The 19,005-nt window shown below is 35.7% G+C and overlaps 1 protein-coding gene across 3 annotated transcripts in view; it reads right to left on the bottom strand.

The window, feature by feature from the left end:
• LOC150104791 (phosphatidylinositol 3,4,5-trisphosphate 3-phosphatase TPTE2-like) overlaps window positions 1-19,005 on the bottom strand; it is a 332,531-nt gene that overhangs the window by 25,897 nt on the left and 287,629 nt on the right. For all 3 annotated transcript variants that reach the window (XM_090395969.1, XM_090395968.1, XM_090395967.1), the window contains exon 14: window positions 6,251-6,346. In XM_090395969.1, the coding sequence (XP_090252095.1) occupies window positions 6,251-6,346 (96 nt within the window). The remainder of the gene's footprint in view (window positions 1-6,250; window positions 6,347-19,005) is intronic.

Raw genomic sequence — 19,005 nt, forward strand, 5'->3', positions numbered from 1 at the left:
AGGCTTCTTCTAAGGAAACACGATCTATCTGTTGCTCTGCAGTCATCAGATTCGCCATGAGGATATCCACAATTTCTACTGATAATCTCCTTCCTTTAGACCAGGGTTGGCTTAGTATAGAGTAAATACCTTTCTTCCTGACCATGTGGCATCCTTTGTTCTCGATGGTAGGAAACGGGACCTAAATCCCACCTACTAATATTCCATCTCATGGCGGATGGAGGGGAACTCCTGACCATCACTCAGGAAATTCATAACGTAACCTCAAAACGAAAACTGGCAAAAGACCATGTGTGTGTGTGTGGGGGGGTCCTAACCCTTTTATATTATGACCCTACAGGCACCTCGTGCAACTAAATCCCCCCACACACACATTTGGATACGTTTATCGTAACCTGTTAGGGTTGTCTCCCTGCTGAACCTTCCATCTTTTTTGGGCCGTGTGCAAGTGACTGACCCGCGGCAGTGTTTAAATCGGGGACCGTGACCTTGGGCTTTACTTTGGTTCTAGTTAATCCTATGAGTCAGCTTTATCAAACCCTATCAGCTCACTCAATTTTTCTAAGAATTAGCATAACTTACAATCTCTTGTTTCAATTGTATAACAAGCAAGCCTTTTACATGAAATTTTTATAACTAAATACTGTAAATTAATTATCTTATTTTTCTAATATTATACAATCAATGTTCTTATGCTAGTTAACAATTATTCTTTTCAATATTTTTATTTCATTTATACATAGATGCAAGCACTATTTTCTCATTAAGGTTTCTACTTGTTAAATTGTGATCAAGTAAATTCTCTTATGAAGTTTACAAGAATCACAAATTTAACAGTGGTGAGTAAAAGGGTAAGAAGTAAGTTTTTTGCATGAAAGTGGTAGGAGCATGGAATGTATTGCCTGAGAGGATAGTGAACGTGCAGACTGTGGATGATTATAATGATACGATAAACTTTGTGTTCACTAGTGTTGACTTCCCACAATGAGGTTTATAACTATGGGCGTTAGGAAAATAATAACATCATGGCTTCACTTCCTTGCCCCTTCCTCCCAGTAATGTCATATCTGTTGTCTCTAATCCATTTTATTTCAACTCTCAACTTTCAAATCCACAATTTAAAACGGGTTTGAATAGAAACAATTTCATAACGCACCAGCTCTGTTAACAATTTCAACAGTATTCAATTTACCATCTTCATTAAACATTATCCTTAACTACCTGAAATATTTCACTCATTCCATAGGTTTTTCCATTGGGAATATGCTCAACATTTTCAATATTCTGGAAGTTTTTACCTAAATTCATAGGTTGTCTTTAAGTGCCAGTTAACATTTTAGGGTTTTTTTTTTTTTAACACTAGTAATTTAATTAGTTAAAGAATCCTGAAGATTTCTAACTTATTAAGCAGTATAACATTGTCTGCATAAAGTGATAAGCTAAGTTTAATATCTGATATTCGGATATGATTTATGCTACTTTCATTAATAATGTAATTCATATAGATGAACAGCAGCCAACATGCAGTCTCACACCTGATTTCATATAAAATCATCTTCCTGTATCGTCAGCAATACTAATTATATCTGACTTGACACTTAGGTATCAGCTATATATTGCTTTGTAGAATGTCCAATTTATCAGGTTGGCAAATAAGTTCATTTGGTCTATGAGTTAGCACAGGTTAATGCCGCTTTGCCTGTCGCTATTGCTGTGCTACCGCACAATGCTATGGCGCAGTTGAAAGGCAACATTTCAATAACCTTTCAGTGAATTTTCGTTCAGCCTACTTCAGTTGCATGTGTGTAACATATTTTTAGAAATGGAAGGAAATAGCTTACATTACCAGCATATTTTGCTTTTTTATTTCAAAAAAAGGCAAATGAGCCACAGAGGCCCATAATAAAATATGCAGCGTATATATGGGGATGGTGCCTTAACAAAATGCATATGCCAAAAGTCATCATCATCATCATCAAATTCCTGCTATGTACCCTCAAGGGGTGTACAGGATATGATGGTACTACATGAAAAATTTACATTATTACTAACTTCCTATCTACAAATTTCCTCCAGATCAGTATGTTACTTGTCAAGACTAATATTATCAGATCAAGCTTCTTATGTTGATAGTACCGATCTTCAACTCTGGTGATGTTGAGTTGGAGTGTTTTTTCAGATTTGTTCCAGTAGCTGACTTTTCGCTGTTCATCCTGGTTCCCTGGTGAAAACAACAGGGGCCTTGTTTAACCGGGCGACGCCCCAGCAGGCATGAAATTTTGTCATGTTGTACCATCATTTTGTAATTTGGTTTAAGACAATAAGAATTACAATTTGGTCGGCTAAATCCCATATTGCCAGCCCATCCTCGTTCGTTCAGTACCCAGGTAGATACCCAACAGGGTGCACCACAAGAAGGTGAGGATTGGACATTAGGTCAGAAGCCTTAGTCGGTTCTCCAGATTCCTTTAAAGGCTATGTGGAGGTCTCCTCTCAGTTATACAGCTTTGACCCTTAAGCACCCCCTATGCCAAAAGTAGTTTGCCAAATTCCGTTCTCAAGATTTCAACGTCAGTGATGCGCCTCGCGCCGGTCACCCAACCGAGGTTGATTCGAGTGTTGTGAAGGATATCGTCCACAAAAATTCATCACAAACAGTGCAGGAGATTGCTACAGTACTGAACATATATCATACAAGCACTGAAAACCATTTGCACAAGCTGGGATACGTTTCAAAAACTCAATGTTTGGGTGCCGCATGAATTGACTGAGGCCAATATGACTGCTCACATATCCATCTGTGATTTGCTGCGACGTCGCCAAGAAAACGGCCGATTTTGAAGTAGATGAAAAATGGGTCGTGTACGATAATGTGGTATGTAAAAGATCATGGGTGGAGGGCACAAGAGCGAACCGCCACAAACAACCTTGAAAGCGGGATTGCACCCAAAGACGATCGTGCTCTGTGCGGTGGGATTATAAAGGTGTTGTCCACTACGAGGTGTTACCGTCAGGCAGAACGATCGATTCAACTGTCTATTGCTCACAGTTAACTCGACTGGCCCGTACAATTAACACAAAATGTCCTGAACTGGCAAATTAGAAAGGATTTGTCTTTCACCACGACAACGCCAGACCCCACACATCATTAACAACCCAGAGTAAATTGTTACGTCTTGGCTGGGATATTTTGCTGCTGCATCCTCCGTATTCACCAGACCTGGCACCTTCCGATTACCACTTATTCTGATCTTGCAGAATTTTCTGAATGGGAAAACCTTTGCTAATGTGGAGGCTGTCAAAAGACCTGGATCAGTTTTTCGCCAGTAAACCTCAGGAATTTTATGAACGCGCCATAATGAAGTTGGTGGACAAATGGCATGAGGTCATTGATAAAGAGAGTCAATATATAACTGACTAGTATGTATTATATATATTAAATAAAATGTGTTTCATTCCACTCTGATAATCCGAACGAACTTATCTGCCAACCCAATACTTACATCACATAATTTAGTATTCTAAACTTCTCTGAGACCAAATCATATGCTCTTCCAGCTCTACAAAACTTAAATATATGTCCAGATCTTGATGATGCCTATTTAACATGAACCCAGTTTGTTCTCTCATAAGTTTCTCCTTCCACAGATTTTCTCAGCATACTTTCATAAATCTTACTTCAGTAAGAAACACTTCCAATATGAAAAAATTTTCCTCTATTCTCGCATTGTTTTAGTTCCCTTTTCAGAGATGGTTTCTATGAGAGCACTTCTCCAACAATCCCAAATTCTCCCTCAACCAGCAATCTTGAATTACGTAGTATGGTCCCAAAAACGTATACCACATATATTTGATTATTTCTAATTATCTATTCTAGATGTTTTAACACATTTCAAGACTTTTTTTTTTTTAAAAAGTACTGCTTCATTTGCCAGAGCCTTTCAGCATGATTTCTTCCTTAACTAGACTGAAATTCAAATCCACTATGCTTTAATCCCCCCCCCCCATGTAGAAAATAGAAAATTTCACCTTTGCCTCCTTGGCTGAATCAATCTTCAGATTTTGTCGTCAAGTCTCAAAAGTTTAGTTGTTCTCAAACTTTTTCCCCCTCAATAATGTTTACCATTCGAGTCTATAGTCATTCACTTCTGAAAATGGCTTGACTGATTTCAAAAATTTTTTTTTACATATTTTTGTTTTCAATGAAATTCTTTTTTTTTTTATCCTACTCAAACTGAATAGTAATCACTTCTTATTACAAATCCCTTGTAACACTTTGTATCCTGAAAGCCAGTGTAAAGATATATCTACCTAGTCAATAAGGCTTTTCATATTTCTTGTGTTCTCTATATTTGAATTTATGCACACCTTTGTGTTTGAATATGGTGTTAGTGATTAGTCCATATCTTGAAAGAAAGAAATACTTATCTCTTCTCTTTCTCTAGATTTTGCCCATTTTTATATTTCCGGTATTAATTTCCTACTCTGCTTTTTAGATTTTCGACAAGCAGTAGCTTTCCATGTTAGCTGTCCTCTAATGACTTGCTATAGTCCCATGTCATCCTGCTAGAATCTTATTCTGAGATGAAAATAATTCATTACATTTCTCATTGGAAACTTGCCTATAACTACTTAAAAATGACTCCAATCAAGAAATTTATCTTAATGCTAACTGTTAGGTACTACTTCCCTGATTTCTAGTGCAAAAATACTGTAGTCCCCACCCCCCTCCTTATCCGTGGATTCAATTTCTGCAGTTTCAGTTATCCGTGGTCAACCCCAGTCCAAAAATATTAAATTGAAAATTTCAGAAATAAACAATTCATAAGTTCTATATTGTGGTGCATTCTGATGCAATGAAATCTCGTGCTATCCTGCTAGGGATGTGAATCACCCCTTTATCCAGCGTATCAATGCTGTACCGTATATGCTACATGCCCAATAGTCACTTAGTTGCATCCAAAAATATTAAATTGAAAATTTCAGAAATCCACATAAGTTTTAAATTGTGTGCCATTCTGAGTAGTTCTCGGTTATCAGATTGACTGTCATGGTATTGTAGTGCTTGTGTTCAAGTAATCCTTATTTTACTTAATAATGGCCCCAAAGTGCAAAAGGAGTGATGCCTGATATGTCCAAGAGAAGCCGTAAAGTACTTCCTTTTAAGTGAAAAGGTGAAAGTTCTCGACTTTATATAATAATAAAAAATAAACTTATGCTGAAGTTGTTAAGATTCCATTCACATTCATATAACTTTTATTGTAGCATGTTGTTATAACTGTTCTATTTTATTTTATTAACAACAATAACTACAATATTATTGTAGTTATTGTTGTTAATCTCTTACTGTGCTTAATTTATAAATTAAACTTTATCATAGGTATGTATGTATAAGAAAAAACAGTGTGTGTGTATATATATATATATATATAGGATCCACAGTTTTAGATATTCGTTTTGGGATGGGGCCTTGGAACATGTCATCCATCGATAAGATGGGACTACTCTAACATCTTAGTTATTATTTAACAAGTGTTTCTCCCATTTATTCTTTGTCTCAGTAACCAAAATTATGTTAGTATGGCACTTCTCTAATCCTTCTGCTAGTTCCACTACTTTTTTCCATTTATACTTCATATGTTGATGGTGTCTCTCTTCAATTATAATGAGGATGAGTTGTTTCAGTAGCTGACTTTTCACTAGTTACCCTAGTTCTTTAATATATATATATATTTTTTTTTTTTCAGTGGAGTTTAACAAAGTAATATTCCAGCCAGTATGACCTATCCTGTAGCTTCATTTTTGTTTCAGTTTAATCTCATGTGGAATACTATTAATTTCACTAAGTTCCCAATTGCCAGCACATCCTCACTCATCTTTATCTAGGGGATAACTAACTCATAATAATATGTACCATCAGAAGGGGAGGACTAAATAGTGGGGTCAGAAGTCCTGGTCAGTTATGTGCATTCCTTACAAGCTATGCAGAGATCTCTTTCCAGTTATCCAGTTTTGATATTTCAGCAACCCATAATAACAAAATATGCCAATGTAAACATAATAAACTCACGTGGTTATTTCTCTTTAAGGCTAAAGGCTCACCAAAAGAATAATTCACTTTGGAAGTACAGTTTCAAGTATACCTTCTCTGTTGCCAGAATTAAGGTAAAACTAGCACAAGGAATACAGTTTAGAGGAAGAGGGCTGGAAAAGCTTGAGAGGAAGAAGTAACTTATTTGTCTATACTTACTGATGAACACTGAAACCTTAGCTTCACATCTCCAGACAGTATGGGACAATTAAGAAGTGTAACTTCTAGTACATCTGCTTCACTATGGTATTCTGCCTAAAATAAAAGTTGATGTTTAAATATAAATCTGATGAAAATTAAAACACATAGGACTGGTTTATATTTTAAAATATTCATATTGAGAAAGTATGAGTGATTCAAATGCCCATAAGAGTTTAAAATAAATGCCAATTAAAAATTAAATTTAAACCTTCATGCAAGGAAGGCCACTTAAAAGTGCAAAGGGTAAGAAATATTTCTTATTCTTTCAAGTAAGCAGACATGCTAATCTTTACTTAGAAAGACTTTGGAACACACAGTTTACAGATCTAATACACTTGCCTCGGCATATTCTAAAAAAATGCTCTAAGAATTATTTGTTCCAAGGTCTAAAATGGAAGCTATTTAGGTAGTAGCTATGCATAATAAACTGAATACTCAATATTTACATATACAGTAGAACTCTGTTATAATGATCACGGCTACAGCGAATTCACGTTTATAATGAATAATTTTGAAGGTATATTTGAATTACATTTGATTTAATGCATGTATTTCATGTTTATTACGAATTCGTTTCACGGGAATAACGAACGAATAATACATGTTAGTCGTTCCTTTACTGATATTTCGTATACGTATGCATTTTCTGGTTGTGGATAAATGTCGGAAGTCAAACGGAAAATTTTATCGGTTTCCGAAAAAGTAGAAATTATACGGGAGGTAGAAAGTGGCCAATCAAATCTGACAGCAAAGAAGTATGGTTTGTCTCCATCTACAATATCAACAATTTGGAAGAATTGCAAGTTGACTCTGAAAGCTTTTGAAAACAATTTATCGAAGTGTAAAAAACTTAAAAAGTGTAATAAAAGTGATGTTGACGAGGCACTTCTTTCGTGGTTTAAAGTGCAAAGAACCGCTGGCTTACCTATTAGTGGACCAATTTTGAAAGTTCAAGCCAAAAAATTTGCTGTTCAACGTGGTTATAGCGACTTTAAATGCAACAATGGGTGGATTGATCGCTTTAAGAACAGAAACAATATTGTCTACACAAAAGTAAGTGACGAGCCGTTGTCCATTGACAAAAACATTGTTTCTGACTGGGTCAAGAATGTATGGCCGAATATCAAACGAAGGTATGGATACAACAACATTTATAATGCAGACGAAGCAGGGTTTTTTATAATTAAAAGCCTGATAAAACTTTTCAATTTAAAAATGAAGAGTGTATTGGCAGAAAACTTATCAAAAATAGACTCACAGTTTTAGTTTGTGCGAACATGACTGATAGTGATAAAAGAAAGCTTGTTGTAATTGGAAAATCGGCAGAGTCTAGATGCTTTAAAAACAAAGAAACTTCCCGTTGATTATACAGCGAATAAGAAGGCCTGGATGACATCTTTAATTTTTGAAAATGAAATTCGCAAGTAGGATAAAAATCTTCCCAGTGAAAACTGGAAAATTTGTTATTGATAGACAACTGTCCTGCCCACGTTAAATTAGCCACTACATCCTGTAGTGGCTAATTTAACAAACATAAAACTTGTTTTTTGCCACCGAATGTGATATCTGTCTTGCTACCACTTGATCAAGGCATAATTAGATGTTTTAAATCCCATTTTCGTCGTCTGTTAGTCTTGGAACTGATAGAAAGCAGAGAAAAATCTGCAGAAAATGCTTATGCTTACAACTCGAAGATCAGTGTATTTCACGCAATACGTTTAATGAGCAATGCTTGGAATTTGGTGTCATCGTCTACGATACAAAACTGTTTTAAGAAAGCCAGTCTTGCGGAATACGAGTGTGAATCTGAAGAAGATGAAGAGGTCTGAAGAAGATGAAGAGTAAGTTATCACGCTGATAACTTACTGTTATCAGCGTGGTTAAAAGTGCGAAACTTGAACAATTTTGAAACATGTGCAGAGATTGATAATTTTATAGACATTGATAATGGTGTTGCAACTTCGGGTATACTGACAGACGCTGACATCTTAAAACAAATCTCTCATACATCAGAAGAAGATAATAGTAGTAGTGACTCCGAGGAAGAAAATAGCAATGATGAGAAAATCTTTACCTGGTGTGAAGCAGAAAGTGCTTGACATATTTTAACAAGATTTATGGAATCATGATCTGTAAGTTCAGACGACACAATCAAGCATCGTAATGGTATAAGGAACAATTTCAAACGTATAAAATATGCGTCTTGTGCAAAGCACGCGTGATGATTTTTTATGTAAAAATGTGAAGTTTTAAAAATAAATTTTTGTTCTTTATATGTATGTATGCACATATGCATTTATGTTAACCCAATATACATATGCTGAGAAAAATCTGAAAACATTTTTAATCATCATCAAATTCCTGCCATGTACCCTCAAGGAGTGTACAGGATATGATAGTACTACATGAAAAAAAATTACATCATTACTAACTTCCTGTCTACAATTTTCCTCCAAATCAGTCTGTTACTTGTCAAGACTCCAACATTATCAGATCTTATATTTCTATCTTCTAAGGCACTTTGTACCGTATCAATCCATCTACATCTTGGTCTTCCTCTGGGTCGTTTTTCTGCCAACCTGGCAGAGAACACTTGTTTTGCTAATCTTTCTTCGCCCATTCTGTTTAAGTGACCATACCAGCTGAGATTAGCTCTGCTAACGCATTCCTGGATGTTGACAATGTCAAGTTCTTTCCTAATATCCTCGTTTTTAATATGATATTGCCATTGATGCCATCTGTTCACACCTATAATCTTTCTCAGGACTCGCATATCTGCAGTCTCTAGTCTTTGGTCAAGTGTTTTACTTCTGACCCAGCTCTCAGATCCATAAGTTAAAACTGGTTTGAATACTGTCTTGTATACAGCAAATTTAGTGTTCCGACTAATTTCTCTCTTATTCCATATGAATTTATTCAATTGACTTCCTACCATACCGGCTTTGTTGATTCTGTTGTCTATTTCTATATTTAATTTACCATCTTCACTAAAAATCGTGCCTAAGTAGCTGAAATGTTTCACTTGTTCCACAGGTTCTCCATTCACAACACAGTTGACATTTTCAATGATTCTGCCTATTTTCATTGTCTTTGTCTTTTTATTGCTGACCTTCATACCATATCTATTACAACAGCTATTCAATTTAGTCAGAGAATCTTGCAGACTTGTAGCGGATTTATTTAGAAGTATAACATCATCCACATAAAGCAAAGAGCTGACATTAACATCTCCAATTTTGATATCATGTTTAATACCACTTTCCTTCATAATGTGATCCATATAGATAATGAATAACAGAGGGGATAATGTACACCCTTGTCTCACACCAGATTTAACATTAAACCATCTTCCTGTACTTCCTTCAATTGCTCTCTTACAACTCAAATAAAGACTAAGTATTGCTTGATATAATGCCCCATTGACACCATATAACTGCAACGTATTGAATAGCTTCTCTCTTGGCACCTTGTCATGTGCCTTTTCCAAATCGACAAAACTTAAATACAGATCTTTGTTATATTCGAATGCTTTCTCGACTATTTGTCGTAAAGTGAAGATCTGATCCTGACAGCCTCTATTTGGCCTGAATCCAGCTTGTTCTTCATCAAGCTTTTCTTCCATAATTCTTCTCAACCGTTTCTCAAGTATACTTGCATAGATCTTGCCAGGTACACTCAGTAGGGAAATACCTCTGTAATTAACCCATTCAGTTTTATTTCCATTTTTAAAAATGGGTACTATGAGAGCTCTACTCCAATCATCGGGAATTCGTCCCTCTGTTCAGGCTTTCTGAACTATGCAGTGCAGCCACTGTAAGACTCTTATACCACTATACCTCAGCATTTCTGGTTGAATATCATCTACCCCTGCTGCCTTGCCACATTTCAAGCCATTGATGGCTTTTTCTACTTCAAGTACGGATATGTATTCCTGACTGCATGCCTGGACAGTGTTTTTTACCACTGTGCTGTCATCACTGCTTGTTTCATTTAGCAGTTTTTCAAAGTAATTACTCCATATTTCAAGGATATCTTTTTCTCCTGTTTTCATGTTACCTTTATCATCTCCAACTCCTTTTACAGCACTCTTTCCTCTATTCCTAAGCTTCTTCAACAACCTCCAGAATATTTTGCCACCTTCTTGATATTTATTTTCTATATTCTTGCCAAAGTCCTCCCATGACTTTTGTTTAGCTAGTTGCACACACTGTTTAGCTTTCTTACATTTGTCTCTGCATTCTGTAAGAGTAAAAGCTGACTTATTTGCCAGGAACTTTTGATATGCTTTCTTCTTTTCCTTCACTGCCTCTTTAACTTCCTGTGTCCACCAGGGAGTTCTGATTTTTTTATCCTTGAAGACAACCTCACCACATGCTTCTCCGGCAGAATCAATCAATGTTTTCTTCAGAGTTTGCCACTGAATCTCCAAGGTTTGATTCCTGTTCTCAAACTCTTTCAATTTTTCTTCAATAATCTTTGTGTATTTTAGTCTAAAGTTCACATCTGAGAGCTGCTCAACTTTTATTCGCTTTAAAACTTTCTTACAAGTTATTCTTTTCAATATGAAATTCAATTTTATCCTACTCAAGACTAAATAGTGATCACTTCCAATTTCAAATCCTCTGTACACTCTGGTGTCCTGCACCAGGGAGAAAACATCACTATCAACAATAACATAGTCAATGAGACTTTTCTTATTCCTTGCCTCTTCTCTCCTTGTGAATTTGTGCACATTTTTATGTTGGAACATGGTGTTAGTAATAACCAGTCCATGTCCTGAGCAGAAATCCAACAGATATTTGCCATTATTATTAGCTTTGCTCTTTTCTCCAAATTTTCCCAAAATATTTTTGTATGTCTCACAATCATTTCCTACTCTGCTATTTAGATCCCCAACAAGGACCAACTTTTCCTTTTTCATTGTGTCAGTTGCTTTTTCTAAAGCCTCAAAAAATTCCTCCACTTCTACCTTAGTAGAACCTTCTGTGGGACCATAGGCACAAATAAGTCTCATTGTCCAGTTCCCCATTCTCATATTTGCCCACATTACTCTACTTGAGACTGACTGCCATTCAAGAAGATTAGCCTCGTATTTTGTGTTGAATACTATGGCTACTCCTCCTTTTCCTTGATTGTCATTGCCTGATTATAACATTTTGTATTTATTGCTCAGAAAGATCTCGCCAGTTTTGGTCTTTTTTGTTTCAGTCACCCCTATTATGTCGATCTGGTACTTATCTAATTCCTCAGCTAGCACCATTTCTTTGCCATTCAGGCTTATGTTGATAGTACTGATCTTTAACTCTGGTGATGTTGAGTTGGGGTTTGTTTTCAGATTTGTTCCAGTAGCTGACTTTTCGCTTTTCACCTTGGTTCCCTGGCGAAAACAACGGGGGCCTTGTTTAACCGGGCGATAACCCCAGCCGGCATGAAATTTTGTCATGTCGTACCATCATTTTTTATTTTGGTTTAACCAATAAGAATACAATTTGGTCGGCTAAATCCCAAATTGCCAGCCCATCCTCGTTCATTCAGTATCCAAGTAGATACCCAACAGGATGCACCACGAGAAGGTGAGGATTGGGCATTAGGTCAGAAGCCCTGATCGGTTCTCTGCATTCCTGTAAAGGCTATGTAGAGGTCTCCTCTCAGTTATACAGTTTTGACCCTTAACTTTTGACCCAACATTTTTAATTCGCTCAGATTATGACCTTCTTGGATATAACGAATAACGGTTATTACGAACAAATATATGCGGTCCCGTGGAATTCATTATAACTGAGTTCTACTGTATTTCTAAAACAAAGCTAATATTTGCAATCTCTTCTAATATTGTAAATCTTGGAAGTTTTAATATATTAAAACTGGAAAACTTCACCTCACAAGTAAATACTAGAAGTGCTATATGGTTATACAAAAATTTCTTTATTTTAGAAAAAGTACATAATATACTGCTCTCTTTAACAACTAGTTGCACTGAATGATAGGCTTATTATTTTTCTTCTACCACAATACTTTTTCAAAGGACTTGTTTTTCTCTTCATCTCAAGACAATGCTGTTGTCATGAGCATGCTGTTAGCATGTTCCAACTCTGGAACAGGATTGGAACATGTTACAGCATGCTCATAAGCAAAATATGTAAAATACATTATTATATGTTCTTGTTTAATAAGTGGAAGATTAAGTTTCATGATGTAGTGTCATTTGCATGCTTTTTTTTTTATTCAGTTATGTGTGGGTGTCATAGCTGAAAATAGCTTCAATGGGTTGATAAGTGAAATGAGCAGAATTGCCTAATTATTATTATCTGAGACTTCCAGGACGTCAAGAGATCATCAAGGGAGAGCACACAGTACCTATACCACCTTTCTTAAACTCATTCACATTAGATACACTCACCATTTTATTAGCCAAACTGTTCCAGTCACTCACTGCTCTGTGAGAGAAAAATCTAGCTCTTACCCCTTTCTTTAGACACACAAACTTCCATGGATGCCCTGTGTTCTCTCCCCACCTTCCATATAATGCAAAATTTCATCAGACAATAACCTATAACACCATTGAGAAGTTTATAGACTATTATATTCCCCTCTTTCTCAGCAACTGCAGTCCACATTACTCATACTCAATCTGTCTTCATAATCTACATTTTCCATAATCTTGATATCATCTTTGTTATTCTTCTTTGTACCCTTTTGACAGCTTCTTTATCCCCTATGACACCAGAAGACAAGATCTCTGCACAGTAGTACAGGTGCAATCACCTCAAAACCTTGTAAAGACGGAAAAAATGACTTCCATATGCTTACTTGTCAGCATTTGTTTGAGCATCACAAATATTCAAATATTTGTGATGCTGTGTGAAAGTGGTATTGGCAATTTTTGCTATGTAACCTTTAAACTTGTAATTCCTACCCACCATTACCTCAAGATTCCTTGCCTCATCAGTTTCTTGTGGCATAATCTCAATATGCCATTAGAAATTTTATCATACCAAAGTGCATAACTTTACACCTGCTAACATTGAATTGATAGCCATTATCAGTTACCCACATTTCCAGTCTATTCAAATCATTCTGTAAGTTTGATATCAGTAGCATCTCTGACTGCCTTTCCTATCTTTTCATTATCAGCAAATAATTGAAGATTGCTTGTCAGATCCTTCTCAATATCATTAATATACAGAATGAACTACAATGTTCCAAGGACTGATCCCTAGGGTGGTTACATTACATCTGGCAAATTCACACCCACCACATAGCACTTTCTGATACCTGTCTATCAACCAACCCACTTATCAAAGTCAATAGTTTATTTTCCCATCTTATCTTCTCCAGCTTATGCAACAGCCTTTCATGTGGTATTCTATCAAATGCCTTAGCAAAAGTCCAACAGTATCATAGGATATCCATTCCCTTTATCCAAGTAATAAAAGCATTCTGCAGTAGTCTAAAATACTTTTAGATGGATTGATTCTTGGGTGATGATCTAATATTCAGAAATACATGAATATCAGATCATCCAAGAATTGATTTTTTAACTGGAAAGTTGAAAAATCAATTCTTGAAAGTTATTTTGACTAAAATATATTTTTCTATTTAATATTGAAATATTATCAGCAGCAACCTACTGCTTTATTTATTACAATAAATACATGTCTTCAAAATAAATACATGTCTGCAAATAGCAAAAAAGACTAGAGTGTAAAATGATTTAAACATAAGAGATTGTTTGAAAATAAAGTATATAAAGGTATGTTTTTGATGAAACAATATTACTTTTTCCAATTATTTTGCATTTACTGCAATTCTGAAAATATCAAAATAGTGTTCAACCCATCTAGTTGTTTTGTATTATATATGATGTGTGCACACACACACACACACACACACACACACACACACACACACACACACACTGCTCATTATGGTACTAATGTATGTGGTAAGCAACAATGAAATTTTCTTTGCTGCAGTGCAAAATGCATTTGATTCAAAGGATGTGTGTGTGTAGGAAGTATTCTGAGAATGAGTGCCGTGTGGAGAGAGAAGTGCAACAGTGATAGATTGAAGACACAATAAAGGATTGAATGACAAAAGGAAGAGAGAATATTAGTGGGATTGTTAGAAAGACTGTTGAAAATGAGGTGGCAGAAGCAAGAGAGGAAGAACAAGGTATGAGTAATAGTATAAGTTAAAATTTTAGATAAGGGAAATGATGAGATGGAGTGAAAGAGATAGATGCTTACATGAAATCCTACATGGTACAAATCATGAGACAGAACTGGAAAATGTGTGGCAAACAGGAAAGCAGAAAGTGTAAAAAGAGAGGCAGAAGAAATAGGAGTATGAAAGTGCTAAAGAGGAAGTGCAAGGAGTTTTGTATGGAGACTTCTGTTTTCCCTAAAGAAAAGATGAACAATATTAGTAATGCTGTTAAGAAGAAGGAATGAGATAATTATACTGGCAGTTACAAGCATGGCATGCAAGAAGGTAAGAGTTACTGTCACTACTGTTAGGGTATGATACAGACAAGTTGGCCATGATTGCAAATGAGAGAGTAGTTTGTGTAGGGGGAAATAGTATGAAATTTGTGGATATGTCGAGTGAATCTGATCTTGAGAAAGTGTTGCTCAGCAAGAGTTCAGAATTACTGAGTCAGAGAAATTAGATTTTCTTTGGTGTGTGTGTGGGGAGGGGGGTGAGCATATAAGCAGACTTGAGGGAAGCAAGTGTAAGAACAATTAAATGACAACGCACCTTTATGTTTTCTGTTCCACTTAATTTCAGAACCAGAGGGTTTAACATTCAGCATGGCAGACAACACAAAGTGAAAGTAAGTTGTGGCCCCAAAGGGGGATACTGGATAGTTTCTTTGGCCATGTTATAGGCATCAGTCAGTCTAACTTGATAGAGGAGGATATAGAGATAGAATGCAAGCAGTATAATATTTTCCTTGATGCTGTAGCCACTCACCTACCCAGAAAATAGTACAGAAAACCTACCCACACACTGGAAGGTACACATCACCTTCCCAGCAGCACAATGTTATCAAAACCTTAGCAAATAAAGCTAGAACCATCTGCTTGGACAACACTAGTCTCGTCACAAAAATCATTCACATCCAGATCACTTTTTCACCAGGGGCTTTATCCTTTTACAAAATCAAACATAGCTTTCTGCCCATTTTCCAAACCCCCCCCCCACACACCAAAAAGTGTCAGCCACTACATTTGGGAAACCTCAGTAAAAGCTATGCACACCCCTAAAAGGAGTAACATATTCCTGTTGGCCATAACAAAAATTAGCTATCTTTATCTACTCACCAAAAGATGCTGTCCATCATGGTTCAGAACTTTACTTTTCTTCTACATGAAAGACGGTTTTTTTTTCATAGTAATTAAAAACTCAACCTGCCACATCTTTTTCCCCAACAGTTCATCAATGTCGTAGCATAATTGATAACTTTTAAATGTTCTTTCTTTCTATATGAAAGACTTCAGTAATATTTACTGAAGTAAGTAATATTTAATTTTTTGAGGCTTTAGAGAAAACAATTGACACAATGAAAATGGAAAAATTGGTCCTTGTTGGGGATCTAAATAGCAGAGTAGGAAATGATTGTCAGACATACAAAAATATTTTGGGAAAATTTGGAGACAAGAGCAAAGCTAATAATAATGGCAAATACCTGTTAGATTTTTGCTCAGGACATGGACTGGTTATTACTAACACCATGTTCCAACATAAAAATGTGCACAAATTCACATGGACAGAAGAGGCAAGGAATAAGAAAAATCTCATTGACTATGTTGATAGTGATGTTTTCTCCCTGGTGCAGGAGAGTGTACAGAGGATTTGAAATTGGAAGTGATCACTATTTAGTCTTGAGCAGGATAAAATTGAATTTCATATTGAAAAGAATAACATGTAAGAAAGTTTTAAAGTGAATAAAAGTTGAGCAGCTCTCAGATGTGAACTGTAGACTAAAATACACAAAGATTATTGAAGAAAAAAGAAAGAGTTTGAAAACAGAAACCAAACCTTGGAGATTCAGTGGCAAACTCTGAAGAAAACATTGATTGATTCTGCCAGAGAGGCATGTGGTGAGGTTGTCTTCCAGGATAAAAAAATCAGAACTCCCTGGTGGACACAGGAAGTTAAAGAGGCAGTGAAAGAAAAGAAGAAAGCATATCAAAAGTTGACAAATAAGTCGGCTTGAGCTCTGAGAGAATACAGAGACAGATGTAAGAATGCTAAACAATGTGCAACACTAGCTAAACGAAAGTCGTGGGAGGACTTTGGTAAGAACATAGAAAATAAACATGAAGAAGTTGGCAGGATATTCTGGAGATTGTTGATGAAGCTCAGAAATGTAGGAAAGAGTGCTGTAAAAGGAATTAGACAATAAAGGTGTTTTGAAAACAGGAGAAAAAGATATCCTTGACGTATGGAGTAATTACTTTGAAAAGCTGCTAAATGGAACAAGCAGTGATGACAGCACAATGGTAAAAAAACACTCAACAGGCATACAGTCAGGAATACATATCCATACATGGAGTAGAAAAAGACATCAAAAGCCTGAAATGTGGAAAGGTAGCAGGAGTAGATAATGATTTTATAGTTGAGAAGGCCTGGACAGAGGGAACAATTCCAGATGATTGGAGTTGAGCTCTTATAGTACCCATATATAAAAAGGGAAATCAAACTGAATGTGAAAATTACAGAGGTATTTCTCTACTGAGTGTGCCAGGTAAGATATATGCAAGTATACTTGAGAAACGGTTGAGAAGGATTGTGGAAGAAAAGCTTGGTGAAGAACAAGCTGGATTCAGGCCAAATAGAGGCTGTCAGGATCAGATTTTCACTTTACGACAGATAGTTGAGAAATAATGGGAATATAACAAAGATCTGTATTTAAGTTTTGTAGATCTGGAAATCAATTGCAAAAGACACTCTAGGCTCCAAACCCAAAATAAACAAACAGTGGATAACCCAAGAAATCATAGCTACCATAGAAGAGAAAAGAGAGGCCAAGATACTTTTAAACCAACAAAACAATGAAGAGAATAGAGAAAAATACAGAGCACTAAAAAATAAAGTTGATAACCTATGCAAAAAAGCCAAAGAAAAAGCTAAGAAATGCCAAGAAGCATACCAACAAAACAACCTAAAAGTCTTCCATGATACTGTAAGAGAAATTACAAAGGAATTCTCAGCAAAAGCAGTAACAATGATAAACAACAAGATGACTGAAACCGGGAATATTGAATATATAAGAAAAATCTGATCAAACCATTTTAAGATTATCTTCCGCCAAGGAAACAAAACTACAATGCCAACAACAGAAGAAAAAATGATCACCCAAAAATTTTACAAGAAGAAGTTAGATACGCAATAAAACATGAAAAACAATAAAGCACCAGGCATTGATACTATCCCTACTGAACTGTGGTCATATGGACGCAGCATATCAATAGAATATTTAACAATCCTATTCAATAAAATACTACAAACAGGAGAGATCCCAGATAACTGGAGAACATCATCCCAATATGCAAGAAAGGAGACAAAAGAGACTGCAGAAATTACAGACCAATCGATTTACTCCCTCACACCTATAAAATATTCATAAGAATTATACAAAATAGATTAAAAAACACCTATGAAGAAATGATAGGCATAGAACAAGCTGGTTTCCGAGGAAACTATTCAACAATAGACCAAATTTTCACATTGCATCAACTAGCAGAGCTTAGCTGGGAAGACCATAAAGAACTATATTGTTGTTTTGTGGACTTTAAACAAGCTTTCGATAACATCAACAGAGAAATCCTTCTTAAAATTCTACTAGAAAAAGCAATAGACAAATATATAATACAGTTTCTGATAAAATATTACTCTAAGACAAATGCAATAATTAAAAAGGACACACTCACAACAGAAGCCATAGAGATCCAAAAAGGTGTAATGCAAGGATGCCAATTATCCCCATGCCTATTCAATATATATCTAGAAGAAGTTGTAAAGAAGGCAATAGACAATGAGCCTGGAATCAATGTCAATGGTTTAAATAGAAATAATATCAAATATGCAGATCATCTTGTCCTTCTTGCAAGAACCCAAAAATGAACTACAAAAGTTGATCAACAAGCTAAACGAAACCTGTAAAACATATGACATGACAATAAATATACAAAAGACAAAAGTGATGAAAATAGGGAGGAACAGAACTACCATCTCAGCCACCCTAAACGGAGAACAATTAGAACAGGTAGACAACTTCATATACCTTGGATCAAAATTAACAGAAACAATAGATGAACTCAAAACAATCAAAAACAGAATAGCGATAGGATGGACGACCATGGAAAAATTACAGAAAATCTGGAAAACAAACAAGATATCTAAGCAAGCCAAAATCAAATTATATGAAGCAATAATTATACCAATAGTATTCTATGGAGCAGAAGCGTGGACAGTTAAAAAAAGAGAGGAGAAAAAACTGCTGGCATTTGAAATGAAATGCTTAAGAAAAATAAATAGAGCAAGTTGGATAGAAAAGAAAACAAACATCACAGTCAGACAAGAACTATTGTATAAAAAGACAGTAATAGAAAAAATTAGAAAACAACAACTGAGATGGTTTGGACACACTTCCTAACGTCCTAATCAATACTTTTCCAACTGAAAAAAGAAGACCTGGAAGACCA

The sequence above is a fragment of the Typopeltis vanoorti genome, chromosome 7 (genome assembly GCF_054136105.1).
Source record: "Typopeltis vanoorti isolate ZY-2024b chromosome 7, IOZ_Tvanoo_1.0, whole genome shotgun sequence".
NCBI classification, from domain to species: domain Eukaryota; kingdom Metazoa; phylum Arthropoda; class Arachnida; order Uropygi; family Thelyphonidae; genus Typopeltis; species Typopeltis vanoorti.